This window comes from Panicum virgatum, chromosome 1K (assembly GCF_016808335.1).
Source record: "Panicum virgatum strain AP13 chromosome 1K, P.virgatum_v5, whole genome shotgun sequence".
Lineage (NCBI taxonomy): Eukaryota > Viridiplantae > Streptophyta > Magnoliopsida > Poales > Poaceae > Panicum > Panicum virgatum.
This window is the reverse complement of record NC_053136.1, coordinates 33,079,467-33,093,146: the sequence shown is the minus strand read 5'-3', so window position 1 is coordinate 33,093,146 and position 13,680 is coordinate 33,079,467. Positions and strand designations below refer to the sequence as shown.

Genomic DNA, 13,680 nt, shown 5'->3' with positions numbered 1-13,680 from the left:
TACGCAGAGTTTCTGGTCTCTTTTCACTCCAAGAAAGCATGCAATCATGTTTGGTACTGCTAACCTTGTCAAATGTAGTTGTACAATACTAGTAAACGTTGAAAAATGCTTGTATTAGTAAACATTGGAAATTTCATACTACAAAGATGATCTATTGGTTAATATTCCAAAAACTGAAAGAACAGAATCATTCCAAATGGCAATCATCAGACGCTGAGTCCTAGGGTTTGCGAAGTTGACAACAATGACCTACACTGGACTTCCTTTGGGGCGCTATTGTAGTTCTTTGAGCTGTGCTGCAATTGAGTTGTATGCACGTTGTTAGAGAGGCTGTAAGAGGGCTGATTTTCCTTGGTAAACATTATGGAGTTGTTCAGTCGACTTTCTAGTTGGATCTTTTACCACCAACTTGTTGTAGTAGTGTGGAGGATTTAATTGTTCGCTCATTATACTGGAGGTTGTGAGGAAGTCCCCCCCCCCCCCTTTTTTTTTTGTTGCTCATGTTCCACATAGAAAACTAGACCGGCACTTGTTTTTATTTTCCCCTTTCTAATAAAAATCATGGCAAACCTTTTGTCGTTCTTTAGAAAAAGGCATTGCATTGAGTCCTTCCGCTTGTTCTCTTACATTACATTTCCTTTCACTCTATATTCAAATTACTGGTCAGGTGAATAGGTTGTGAACTTCTAGTACTAGAAAAAGATATAATGTTTTTTTTAAAAAAAACAGTGTTCTTAGCATCAGAAACTCATAGCTCTAGTAGTTAGGATGTTAGTGGGACCAGAATACTAAGCGTAAACTCTATATTTTTTTTGTGTAGAGGGTATTCAAATTTAGATAAGGAATATTTCATTTTAAACTTTTCCACTGCCCCCAGTTAAGAAAATTTAAAACTGGTAAATGAACCCTCAGATGAAGTTATTTAATTTTGACCCCAGTAATAACAGAGTCTTTTTTCAGTTACAGAGACGATAACTCTATTCACAACATTTCATCATTTCAGCAGAGTCCATGTAAGGATATTACGGGCAATTTACAGACACACGGCACGGGCAAGTCGCCACGCCATTTCCACATATTACACGACAAGATATTACAGAGGAACCCCCAGTAATTAGCAGGCACCGGATTGATCATTAAGTGGACGGTTTTGCCCTAACCACTACCGTGTTGGGGATGACCGCAACTGCCTGCAAACCCGAGGGGCTCAGGCATACACACTTGACAAAGTGCAGTTGCTACTGGACAGACGACACTTGCAGGGTACTGGAGACTCATCACTAACTGCGAAGTTCTAAACGAGTGATTAGGGTATCTGAATTTCTCTTTCATCTTGTGATGGTTGCCATTGTTTGCAGTTGAATGTGGGGGAGAGGGAGACCGCTGGCTAGCTGCGTTCATCAGTTATCCACAGCAGCAGCAGCAGCGTCTCTCGTCCATCAGCACAGCGCCACCGCGCCGTCCGAGCTCGCCTGCAGCATCATGTACATTCCTGGCTGGTCGGTCAGCTCCTGCGTGGCCGCCGCCGCCGCCGCGGCCACCGGCTCCATCACCGATAGCCGCTCCAGCAGCGCGGTGAGCGCCTCCCGCATCCAGTCGTACCGGCAAAGCTGGTAGGCTTCGGCGGGGGAGACCTGTTTCAGAATTCAGATAAGAGGATCGTTTGTCAGGCGAGTTTCTGACGAACCACCGTGACTCTGTGAGAGATGCAGAGCCGGCGCGCGCTGATAGAGGAGGTATGTATACTCACCCATCGCCGGTTGTGGGTTTCCTGCTCCGGCCATGACTCGAGCTCCTCGGTGACCTCCATGGCGAAGATGCAGCCCTTGCAGGCTACCCTGGGGCTGGTGCTGTTCTGGCTGCTCTTGCTCTTGAACACCCAGTGTCCCAGTGCAGCTCTCTGTTGCAGCAGCAAGCAGATGCAGATGATCAGTGAACTGAATATCGCAACTTGCATCACCCATACACATTACCAGTTATTATTACGCGAATTGAATCGAGAAACAGAAATCATAAATTCATACAACGATATAAATGCATAACCATTTGGCACCAGATGCAGGACTGAATGGATGGGTGCAGTGCAGTGGGGGGCGCTGTAGGGCATACAGGAAACACACCACATGCATAGTGGTTGGGGGCAATGCATCGGCCAAGGATAAAAATAGCAGCAAATTGACCCGGATCCGGAACGAAATCAGTTCCAACGAACGAGCCGGCCAACGGAGGAAGTTTGCAAGAAATAGGGGGGGGGGGGGGGGCAGCCAATAATACACTTTACGCCGAGATCTTGTCAACTAGAAAATCACAATGATTGGGGGGGGGGGGGATATCGCGTCATAATGTGCCGCTAACGACATGATTTACTTACCCCTCCGATCCCTGGCTCGTTGCGCGCCACTACAATAATATTGTAGTTTGGTTGCAAACCACCAAGTGAGGTGATGCTGCTGATGCTAAGCCTGCTAATGCTGATGCCATGGCTAGAGAGTGCAATGCTGTGAAGAGAAACTTCCCTGTCCCTTTCCCTGTCGTGCATGGTCGCTGTCAGCCTATGGAGCTGTCCTTGGGGCTGTGTGCTACGGGCCAAATGAGCTTGTCTGATCGGGGACTTGTTAACCTCACTCTGAGCATCTCCAAGAGCTCCTAATGTTTTTCTCTCAAAATTTATTGTTTGTCGACTCCTTAAATAGGTATAGGGAGGTAAAAAAGAGTTCATCTCCAATAGTTTTCTATTTTTACTCCAAGAAATAAGAAGTTGTGGCCCACAAAGATAATTTCATGAGAAACTTTTATGGCTGGCGGGTATGGCTGGAGGACAGGAACTTCTTGAAAGTCAGATTGTCGATGATTTAGGGCACGAGAAGACTTGAAATTTGGGGGGAAAAGAAAGAGGACGACGAGAGGTTTCCGTTTTATCTCTAACTTCGTCGGGGATGCATCTTAGCGGTCGGAATCTCGCCGGGAAGAATGCTGCGGCAGAGGTCTGTTCCTGCGAGATCATGTCGGCCATATGTTTCATTGGCGAGCTCTTGGAACCAGAGCTGGGCACCCACGGGGACATGCAGGATGGGTTTCAGCACGGCAGGGAGGGTGCGGAGCATGGTAGGAGTCGTGGAGAGACATAGCGGGAAGAAAAGGGCGACGGGAAAAAAGGCGGATGGAAATATTTTTTGGCACAAGAGAATTCAATTTGCCAATTGTTAAGAGATGGAAAATTTGGATGGGAAACTATTGGAAAGAGTTTTTTTTCTAAAAAAATAAACATGGGGAAGAAAGATTGGAAACTCTTAGAGAGCTCTAAATAACTACCATTCAAGAGCTTTCGAGGTGGCAAATCAACCAGAAAATGGCTCCAAATTGCGGCGTTAAATTACTGCGTCGGGCATCAGAATTCTCCCACAGAAACGACAGCGAATAGGCGCTGCCGCGATCATCAACCGCATACGTTTCAGGATTAAGACTGCATATTTAAGTTTCAAAAATATTTTAGCTGCGCACGTTCATAAAAAAAAAAAGAAACTGCAGGGGACGCCATCGCTAGATAGGTCAGCATCATCTGTTTGATGTGACGCTAAATGATTGAAATCTACTGGGAGTTAGAGCATTGGAGGGAGTTCAGAGGCAGGAGCTGCGCATGATGCCAGATTAGCAGGTGGATTAGCAGAGGTGAAGCGGGGAGGCATTGATGGCATACGTTGATGACGCCCTTGACGCCGGCCTCCTCCATGACCTCGCGGGACGCGGCCTGGTACACGTCCTCGTCGTCCTCCCACCCGCCCTGCCAAGAACACAGTCAAGTTGTGAGCGCGCGCCCTTCCATGGCCTGCAGCGAATCGATCAATGGTTGCGGGCGCGCGGCCACGGACGCACCTTGGGGAAGACCATGTCTGCCCGGTTAGGCGTGGAGATCATGAGCACCTCCACCTCCGCCGGGTCGCCGCCGAGGCTGCTGCACGGGTTGCCCTCGTCGTCCTTCTTCACCCGGTACGGCACGCACCTGGCCCGATCGATGCGAGCAAAATGGCTCAGAGGCAGAGCAAGAAAACGAGCACCGAAGAAAGAGGCAGAGGGCAGGCACCGACCCCGCGACGAGGCGGAACTCGTTGTCGTAGCGCTGCTTGAGCCGACCCTTCCTGGCCGCCGCCGCCGCCGCGTCGGATGACGACATGGCCGCCGCTGCGCAGCCGCAGGACATGTGAGAGCAGGATCGAGAAGGGAGCGAGCGCGGCAGGAGGGAGGAGAGGACAAAAAGCCGCAGCAGCGAGCGACAGGGAAGGGCCGGGACCGGGAGCCACCACTCACCTTTGCCTTCCTTATAAATAGCCTTCCTTATAAATAGCAGGGGACAGGACAGGCAGGACAAGCGGAGGAAGAGAGCAGGGCGACGCTGGTGGCGGTGGCAGCAGAGCCCTCGACGCGGCGCCGGGAGCTGAGGTGGGGGGGGGGGGGGGGGTGATGGCGGGCGGCAATGACGCCACGATCTTATCCCCCACCCGAGGAAAGGCAAAGGCCGCGGAGGAGCCCGAGGAGGTGCTGACGCACGCGCGAGGGGGAAGGAAGGGGAGAGACAAGAAAGAAACAGAGGAGGGGGCGAGGGGCTGTGGCGACGCGCGCCTATAAATGGCGCGGCGCTCCAGGAGGAGGAGAAGACGGAGGAGGAGGAGAAGTGAGGAGCAAGTCAACGTCAGCCGGTGGCCTTCGCCGTCGCGGCTGTCATTTGCCTTGGCCACCACCGACCGCCCGCGGCCGTCTCGCGGCCCGACACCAGAAATGGGACAGCCGAAATTGCGCATTTCCTCCCCTTGGATAGATTCAGAGCCCTATTTGGCAACACAATAATCTCCTCCAATCAGTCCATGTCAGAAATCGAGAGGAAATTACTCCATTTTCCACTGCCATCTATGTGTACTTCCTCCATACTCGCAAAGGAAGTCATCTTATTTAGCGACACGATCTTTAAAATACAACTTTGACTTTTTTATTTTTATAAAAATATTTATCGAAAAATGATATATGTATATTTTATGAAAATATTTTTCAAGATAAATCTATTTATGTAATTTTTATATTTTCAAACTCAACAACTTGAGAGTTATTCATAATTTATATTTTTAAGATTTGACTCAAATGTTATCCTAAACGACTTTTTTTACGAGTATGGAGGAAATATCTAGAGGAGATGGTTTTACTTTTGTCCAAAGTAACATGTCAGAAATTAAGTTGTCTAGTGTAGCCCTCTGTTCGTTTTCATCTTCTGAAATGGGTTATCTACAACTTACATGGACATTTTATTAGTCTAGCCCACGCCACTCAACTCTTAGTGACCCAATAGTCCTTCAATCCTTGCCCAACATGGCAACCTTTTTACTCGAGGTTCCTCTGCCTACTCTTGCCGGTGCCTCCTCTGACATCGTGACCACGAGCAGCCGTCCAGCGCCATTCCCTTACTTTTTGCAGGTTGCTAGAGATGGAGAAGCAAGACACAAAAGCGAGCGATCAGCAACTGACAAGTTCCGGACGAGCTGTAGTTCTCTAACTCTTGTCTTTGCTCTTCAAGCCGCTATAGCTGTGTCCACTGGCAGAGTCAGTAGGTTCCTCGAAACATTACCTGCAAAAAAATAGACTTACATTTATCAAACACTATTTTATTCTTTGTTACCCACAGAGACCAACATAATACCGATGCCGCAATCAATAAACTTAAATTGTATTCAGCACTCCCACTTTTAGACCAACGATCAAACAGACCGTTGATATCTGCCGGCCTAAGGATTCCAAATAGCATGTGTACCGCAATCACAAAAATCTAGCATAGGTGCACTTAAAAAATAAATGATGAATTGTTTCCAGTAAGCTATAGAAAGAGCAATTCTTACAACCTCGTCAATTTCGTTTGGCTAACTTAGCTAAACTTTTGTTATCTGACCTGAGAACCTGAGATAGAGTTTGTTGTATCATTTGCAGCAAACTCATGTACATGTACTATATAACAGCCATGTCAACAAGAAGTGATCAACATCGCGTGTCCTCCATCTCTTGTTCACGCTTTCATTTTCGAGCATAGATCATGTGCCCTGGTACCTTTGCGCGGGGGCATTTTCAGAATCTCGACCTGCCTAGCAATAGAAAAAGGTAATGAGGTGATCAATGTCATCATTTCTTCAGCCACCTGCAGTTTTGTACATGCCGACTTTTCCAAACGAAATTTGTGGCTTTCATCATCAGATCGTTTTCTCCAAGAAAATACAAGGCATAAAACAATGACTGTCCTGAATCGTCACAGAGATGGACATCATCGAAAAGTAGACTCACCATGGCAGAGACAAAAATACCAGGCACGTGCTTTTGCGACCTGATCTAACCTTTTGTGAAATATATAATGATTAATTTGTTCGTGGCCTGCTAGTCACTTTTATATAACACGCCACATAGATATGTGCTATTACAACTCTCAAGCAAATTTATCTAAGCGACAAAAAAACAATCGAATTTGGTTCAATACCAAGTTAACCAAATTTATTTTTGTTTTTAAAAGTAAAAAGTTAGCCAAATTTCTACAAGTCTGGATGCATGCAGCCAACACCATACACAAGTTACATGCGTGCTTTGCTTATGGGTTGGCATTGCACGATGATACAGTGGCGTGTAGTGGCAATGCTGAATAATTTTGCTGAGCCATATTTTAAGCTGGAAGTGCTGACTGTCCAAGCTGATTATTTCTGCTTACGAGAGGAAGAAGGCCAAACAATTGGAAGAGTTGAGGAGAGGAGACAAACGCCAAAAGGATTGGACTGCAGAGTCGAAGCCTATAGATTTCTTAGATATACTACAATATCTCAGCTGATGTTGAAATGTGTGTCATGCTGCTGCGCTGCTTACCACTAGTAGCATCCATCCGACTCAGCTAGCTTAACTGCAGAACGGCTGATAGATACTCACCTGTAGAAGCTACGCAGGAATAGGATAGGATTTTTTTATTTTTTGAAACGAGGAATAGGATATAGGATAGAATTAGCAGCGCAAGTGCGCAACTCATCAAATTATTGATGCTATTTTCTGGTGCCATCATGGACTCGTGGCGCCGGTCCTAATGCTAAAAACACTAGTGTTCCTCTGCTGCTGCTGCACAGTACAAATAGGAGGAACAGAGGATGCTCGGCGTGCTCGAGTCAACTTGTCCAGTTTTATGCACCCACGTTTTAACAAAAAGAGTTTAAGATGGTGAGTCTTTTAACGGCCCTTAGAAGGTACCATAAGATTATACCTAGGGAGATATCTCAGATTAGTCCAGGTCATAGTCACCGGAGTTCCCGGAACGACGGAGCGAGGAACGATGAACCTGAAACGAGGAACGACATTTTAGATGCATTTTTACACTGTGGGAACAAAATCGTTCCCGCGTTCCCATCCCGGAACGATCATTCCCGGAACGTGGAACGCTGCATCGTTCCCGTTCCGCGGTGACTAAGGTTCAGGTATAATTTTGTTCACTGGGAGGTACACTCTTAGCTTGAATTTTCTGTGCATTCTTTGGTACAAAGCTTATCAAACAACTTTTATCCTGACTTCAGGAATGAGACGTGGGTCTCTGCTCTCTAGCTCCTATTACATGAAAGCTAAAAAAAATTCTGCTCTACATGGAATTAATGGTACTCTTCAAAAATTTTAGGGAAACAAAGAAAAAGTACTGATGCAGAAGGTGCACGCATGAACACAAAAAATTGTGCTCACATGCTATTTTATAAACAAAATTGAGCAACTTAGAAGTATATACTTGATACAATATATACGTGGTAGATTTTTTGGATAAAGAGAGACAAGTTACAACTTCTTTTCGTTTTTACTTTTCCAAGTGATCATTGTCTCATTAACAAGAGGAAATTATGAGTATAATGCGAATCACGCCTACTATGCTCTATTTTATAGCTTCTTATAATACCAATAAGAAACTTCGTATGAGCTAGGATCACCTATGTGTTGGTGGTATAATTGTTGAATTAAAAACTTGTGAACTTGTACTTGGATTCTTAGCTTATTCAACACAATTTGATAGGAATCTCGTCCTCCCCTGATCAGTTGAGGGAATCTTCCCATTATTCAAAGGCAGGTGATAGTTGTTTTTTTCCAAGAAGTGTACATTCTTTTGGATAAAAAGGTCAAAAGTTTGCCACGTACAAACCAATATTCCAGCTATTTTACTGGAAGATTGGTACTAGGTATGATAGTATTTCTGTAAGGTCTAATCATTGATCATTCAAAATTAAATAAATAATTACATCATATATTTACATAAAGCACTTATATCAAGCATGTTCCTGATAAAAAAATATGAAGAATGGAACAGAAAATAAGTTTTATATAGCAGCTTAGATACCGGATCGATTGTCAGGTCAAACATTTCTTCAGTTTCCATTTTTTTAATTAACTGAACCAACATATATGCTATATAGTTGAACAGTATAACCTTTTCATTTCAACTGATATCCATTTCTCAGAAAAAAGAAAGGTCATCAATCATGATTGCTTTAGGTGCCAACCAAAGTAGTTCAAATTTGTTTAAAGTTCACTGGGAAAATGGTACATGCTAGCATCTTTTGGTTGTCCAGTATTACACATAATATATTGATTTTTAATAAAATAAATGTAATATATCTTTCTAGAATTAACCTGTGTTTTGTGCTTTTACTATAACATTTTTCTATCTACCTGTACATACTATTCATCTATATTTTTAATTATTTAAAAAAACTGTGCTGTACATTCATCTGGATCATTATATTCTTTGATTTTGAAGATAATATATATGTTGCTGTACACTAGCTAGCAAAGCTTTGTTTTTTTGCTTATAGTATTAAATAAATTGGTTCCTTTGAGATCTTAGGTTTGGCTCCAAGTTGTCCAGCCCTTTTCATTTGATACCAGTTCCATGTCTTCAGGTATATCTCCATTGACATGGAGGTGCCCAATCAGAAGTCTCATCTCATCTGACGGCGTCCGATTGTCACATGGGTAGCTATTCATAAATTCTGCTGCGGCTCATCACATGCATCGTCCCCAAAATTCCCATGCACATGTTGACTACGTTCATACGGCAAACAGACATCACCACAATAATCAAAATTCTTTAGTCATAAACACCTTCAATATAATGAAGTTTAATGTTTTCCATTCAGTTCCAAACAAAGATTAAGAATTTAAGATAGCTATGAGCTGCACCTGACTTATGGGTCAGGTCTCAGGTCCCTGACTTCCATTTATGTTGCCTTCTCTAGTGTATTACTGCAGCACCTTGTGAGCTCCTGATTCAAAAGAATGAAAAAAAACAATGTTCATGAAACATCTCTAATTAAGGAGTTTTAAGGGCATGCAAATTTAATTTTTGCTGAGGGACCGAAGCCGGCGACCAGAGGGGGGTGAATGGAAGCCGATCAAAATTTCATCCAAATTCGAATCGTCGGCCTATGTCCCAAAATCACCCAAGCCCTCAAGCGTTCTGACCAAAGTTTGGAGTAGCTATTGAAAAGCTAAACCAACACAAAAGCCCTCGAACGAGCGAGCGAAACCACGAAGCAAATCGGAAGCGAATTGGGAAAGCTGCAGAACTGATCTGCCTGGACCGGTCTGACCGTTGCACTTGATCGGTCTGACCGGTCTCGGCTGTTCAAAAACTAGCAGACCGGTCTGACCGGTCTTGCCTACCGGTCTGACCGGTGGCACCCAGAAAACCCCCGAAAATTTGGATTCAAATGAAGAATCTCAACCAAACGACCTCGAAAATCAATGAAACTTGGGGGATAGCATCGCCCCTACCCCGTGAACATATCCCTAAGAGATCTCGTCCTAAAGATCAACAAATCTTGATAATTCGAGGGGAGATCAAGAGGGATTGGGGTTTTCTCAAAAACTCAAGAACTCCAATTCTGAAGAGCTAGCGATTCCAGAAGGTTTGGCACGAGGCTAGAAGTAGAGGAACCACTACAAAAAGCTCTACGAACCGTCGCAATCAAGTGCATCAAGATCGAAACGAAAATCCATCACAAAAAGCACAAGAGGGACGGAATTGGATTGATTCAAAAGCCCAGAGGGCACAAGGAGGATGGGGCCTCCTTTCCCAATCAAATCCAATACAAAGTCTCACAAATCCATAATCAAATCTACTCTAAAGAGAAGAACAGAGGGAGGGAGACTCAGGGGCGGTGGCCTGGAGAACAGAGGAGTCCACGAATAGATTACAAAAGCCGCCCTTAACCTAACACAAGTGAAGGGGTATTTATACCCACTGGACCGGTCAGACCGGTACGCTGGACCGGTCAGACCGGTTGGTTAGACCGGTTAGACCGGTGCCAGGGACCGGTCAGACCGGTTGGCCTGCAGCACCCCCTGTACACGATCTCATCCGACGGCCGAGGTTCTTTCTTCGAAACGAAGACTTCTCCGCGATGCCGCCATCTTGATGAAGATCAGATCCGCGGTTTTGAAGGGTCCGCGAAACCCGGGTAGGTGGCCGGTTTTGAGAAAACCGCCAAAACCTCACGCGCGGGAAGATTCCCGCCTCCACGCCGTGGCCCTAGACGCCGCTCCCGCCTCGGCCTTCTGACGGCCCTAGACGCCGCCCGACGCCCGTCACCTCCTCGCCCGCAGTGAGGCCATAGACGCCGTCGACGCCCGTTGCCTCCGTCAGTCCCGAGACCGACGCCCGTGCCTCCACGACTTGGCGTCTTCGACCGCCGTCCGCCTCCTTGGTTTTGTGGCGCAAACCAAGAAACCCGCCTTCCGTCGCCGCTTGCGCCCTCGATCCAGGAGTGGACGCCACAGCTGCCGCCCGGTCCGAGCTCCGGTCCCGGCTGCCCTTCACCGCCGTCCACCGCACGGTCCATCGGCCACAGCACCTCCACGGCAGCTCCCCGTCGGCACTCGACGCCCGTGTACCTGCAATCCAAAGACCAAGCGCACGACCACACCGCACGGTTGACAATTCACTCATCACAGCCAGGATAGAGTACTCACATTCCTCAATCTCCCCCTTGATGAGTGCATTGTCAACACACCACAAACGAACCAAGAGAAGTGAAACCAAAAAAGAACAAAGAAGCTCAAGCAAGTGACGAAGAGCTCAGAAAGGCAAGAACAGTCACTTACTCAAGCAAAATCGATCCCCTAAGACAAGGGCAAGGGCTCGACGCAATCGATCAAAAGCCAAAACATTACTCCTCAAAGACAGAGGTAACGCTCGACGCAGTCATGCAAGAAGCAGAGGGAAAACGAGGAAACCAGGAGCCAAAACCAAAGCAGAAACTCCCCAAGCAAAGATTTTCCCTCTCACAAGTGCAACTCTACCAGAATGATGCACTCTCAAAGCCCTGTGCACAACAAGTTTTTTAAAAATCAAACAAGTCTCCCCCTTGTTCGATCACTTCTGCCAAAATTCTCCCCCTTGTTGGCACATGCACACATCAAGCCTAAAAAGACCTAAAGCTCCCCCTGAAGCTGAGACTCCCCCTGAACAGATGCTATGCAATGAATGCGATGCAGGAGGTGTAAGTGAAAGCATTCAGGGATACAAAGATATGAGCAACATCTAGTCACAAGCACGTGTGCATCCATAAACAAGACCTGCATCTAGCTCAACATGGTATATCAAATCAGTCTAGAGCTAGGCAAGTTCAGTTTAGGAGAAATAAAAGCATCACCCATGATCTAGCACTAACAAGTAGGAAAAGGAAAGCAGTGCTACTCATACTCATACAGGTGAGCCAAACCAGCCAAATCATGTTGCACACATTCATTTTTCAACCAAATTTATATCAAGCAATTCTTAATGCCAGGGGTTGAAAGCTTGTCATCCTTTACTTAGCAACGAGGCCAAGCCTATGCCAAGAGACAATCAGAAGCTTAAGGCACTCGTTTCAGTCATGCACAGCCTTGCCCGGGTTCTCACAAGTGCAAAGTGAGCCGTCCCGAAAGCTCGATCAGTGCGACAAGCAATCCCACCTGGATCTTATCAAACCATTTCAAGTGCAGTTCAAGCAATTTTAACAAATTGAGATCATTTCAAGTATGAATTGCTGAACAAAAGGCTACACTAGCATGAATAAGATAGCAAAGCATATCAACAAGCCGTAACATGCTAGTAGCCAAAACAGAGTAATCATGTTTTTAGTTTTTCAAATCAAAATAGCTTAACTCAGATGATGTCATATACACAGTGGAGCAAGCTATACATGATCAAATTTATCAACTCACACTAGCAGGCACTAGAAGATCATAGCAATGTATACAAGAATGCTAGTGCAAGTGAGACAATGCAAAATGCAAACATGTACAATGCATATGCACAATGCAACTACCAAACCTAGAAAACAAAGAGAAGCAAATAAAATCTACAAAGCTAACCAAAGAAAAGTCAGCAATCAAAAGGGGTAACAAACCCCAAGCTCCCCTTGCAAGCGAGCAAATGTGTCCTGCTCAAGCGGTTTGGTGAGAATATCTGCGGTTTGCCTCTCTGAAGGGACATGGACCAAGTCTATGTGGCCTCTCTCATGGTTATCTCGCAGGAAATGGAACCGGATATCTATGTGTTTGGTTCTGGAGTGTAGGACAGGGTTCTTTGCAATGCTAATGGCTGACATGTTGTCTACAAAGATGGGAACCCTACCGAAACTCAAGCCATAATCCTGCAAGGTTTGTTTCATCCAAAGTATCTGGGAGCAGCAGCTAGCAGCGACAACATACTCAGCTTCTGTGGAAGAAATCGCTACGCTAGCCTGCTTGCGAGAGGACCAAGACACCAAAGATGTACCGAGAAATTGACAAGTGCCGGATGTCGACTTGCGATCCAACCGACACCCACCGAAATCGGCATCAGAAAAGCCCACCAAAACCAGAGAAGAATCCGCAGAATACCAAAGACCAAATTCAGGGGTGAATTTCAAATACCTGAAGATGCGTTTCACCACCTGCCTGTGGGAGGTGCGCGGCGAAGCCTGATACCGCGCACAGAGGCAGACGCCAAACTGGATGTCCGGTCGCGTCGCCGTCAAGTACAGGAGAGAGCCGATCATGCTCCTATACTCCTTCTGATCCACTGCCTCGCCGTCCAAATCCTCATGAAGCGCCGTAGATGTGCTGATCGGAGTCGGCTGAGGAGACAAGTCACTCATGTCGAACTTCCGCAGCAAGTCTCTAGTGTACTTGGCTTGATGGACAAAAGTCCCCTGAGGAGTTTGCTTGATCTACAGCCCAAGGAAGAACTGCAACTCACCCATCATGCTCATCTCGAACTCCCTGGACATCTGCTCAGAAAACTTGGAGACAAGAGCGTGAGAAGAGCCACCAAAGATAATATCATCCACGTATATCTGAACCAAAAGAAAATCAGTGCCAGATCGCATGAGGAACAAAGTTTTATCAACACATCCCATTTTAAAGCCCTGAGCCAGCAAAAAGGTTTTCAATCTATCATACCAAGCTCTAGGTGCCTGTTTCAGACCGTAAAGAGCTTTCTGAAATTTATAAACACGGTTTGGAAACTTGGGATTTTCGAAACCAGGGGGTTGCTTCACATAAACCTCTTATTCGATAAAACCATTCAAGAAGGCAGATTTAGCATCCATTTGGAAAAACGTAAAACCCTTGGAAGCAGCAAATGTAAGAAAGATTCGAATAGCTTCCAAACGA

The 13,680-nt window shown here is 45.8% G+C and overlaps 1 protein-coding gene across 2 annotated transcripts; it reads right to left on the bottom strand.

Moving 5' to 3' along the window:
• Positions 1–976: 976 nt before the first annotated feature.
• Positions 977–4,602, bottom strand: LOC120703097 (nudix hydrolase 12, mitochondrial-like). Of its 2 annotated transcripts, XM_039987118.1 has the most exons (6): positions 4,306–4,602; positions 4,086–4,179; positions 3,874–4,000; positions 3,698–3,781; positions 1,751–1,900; positions 977–1,634 (listed from the first exon to the last, which is right to left on the bottom strand). In XM_039987118.1, the coding sequence occupies exons 2-6, from the start codon at positions 4,169–4,171 to the stop codon at positions 1,440–1,442; spliced, it is 642 nt and encodes a 213-aa protein (XP_039843052.1). In that variant the 5' UTR covers positions 4,172–4,179; positions 4,306–4,602; the 3' UTR covers positions 977–1,439. The 2 variants fall into 2 exon arrangements, with proteins under 2 accessions (XP_039843052.1, XP_039843044.1); XM_039987110.1 differs by lacking the exon at positions 4,306–4,602 and having other exon boundaries at positions 4,086–4,298.
• Between the last annotated feature and the right edge of the window lie 9,078 nt (positions 4,603–13,680).

What these genes read in the sequence shown, in the direction of transcription:
- LOC120703097 (XM_039987110.1), bottom strand. Translation starts at nt 4,198, where the DNA reads ATGTCCTGCGGCTGCGCAGCGGCGGCCATGTCGTCATCCGACGCGGCG. An exon ending in GAGTTCCGCCTCGTCGCGGG is followed by an intron (nt 4,001 to 4,085) that starts GTCGGTGCCTGC and finishes CGATCGGGCCAG; the next exon opens with GTGCGTGCCGTACCGGGTGA. An exon ending in CAGACATGGTCTTCCCCAAG is followed by an intron (nt 3,782 to 3,873) that starts GTGCGTCCGTGG and finishes TGTTCTTGGCAG; the next exon opens with GGCGGGTGGGAGGACGACGA.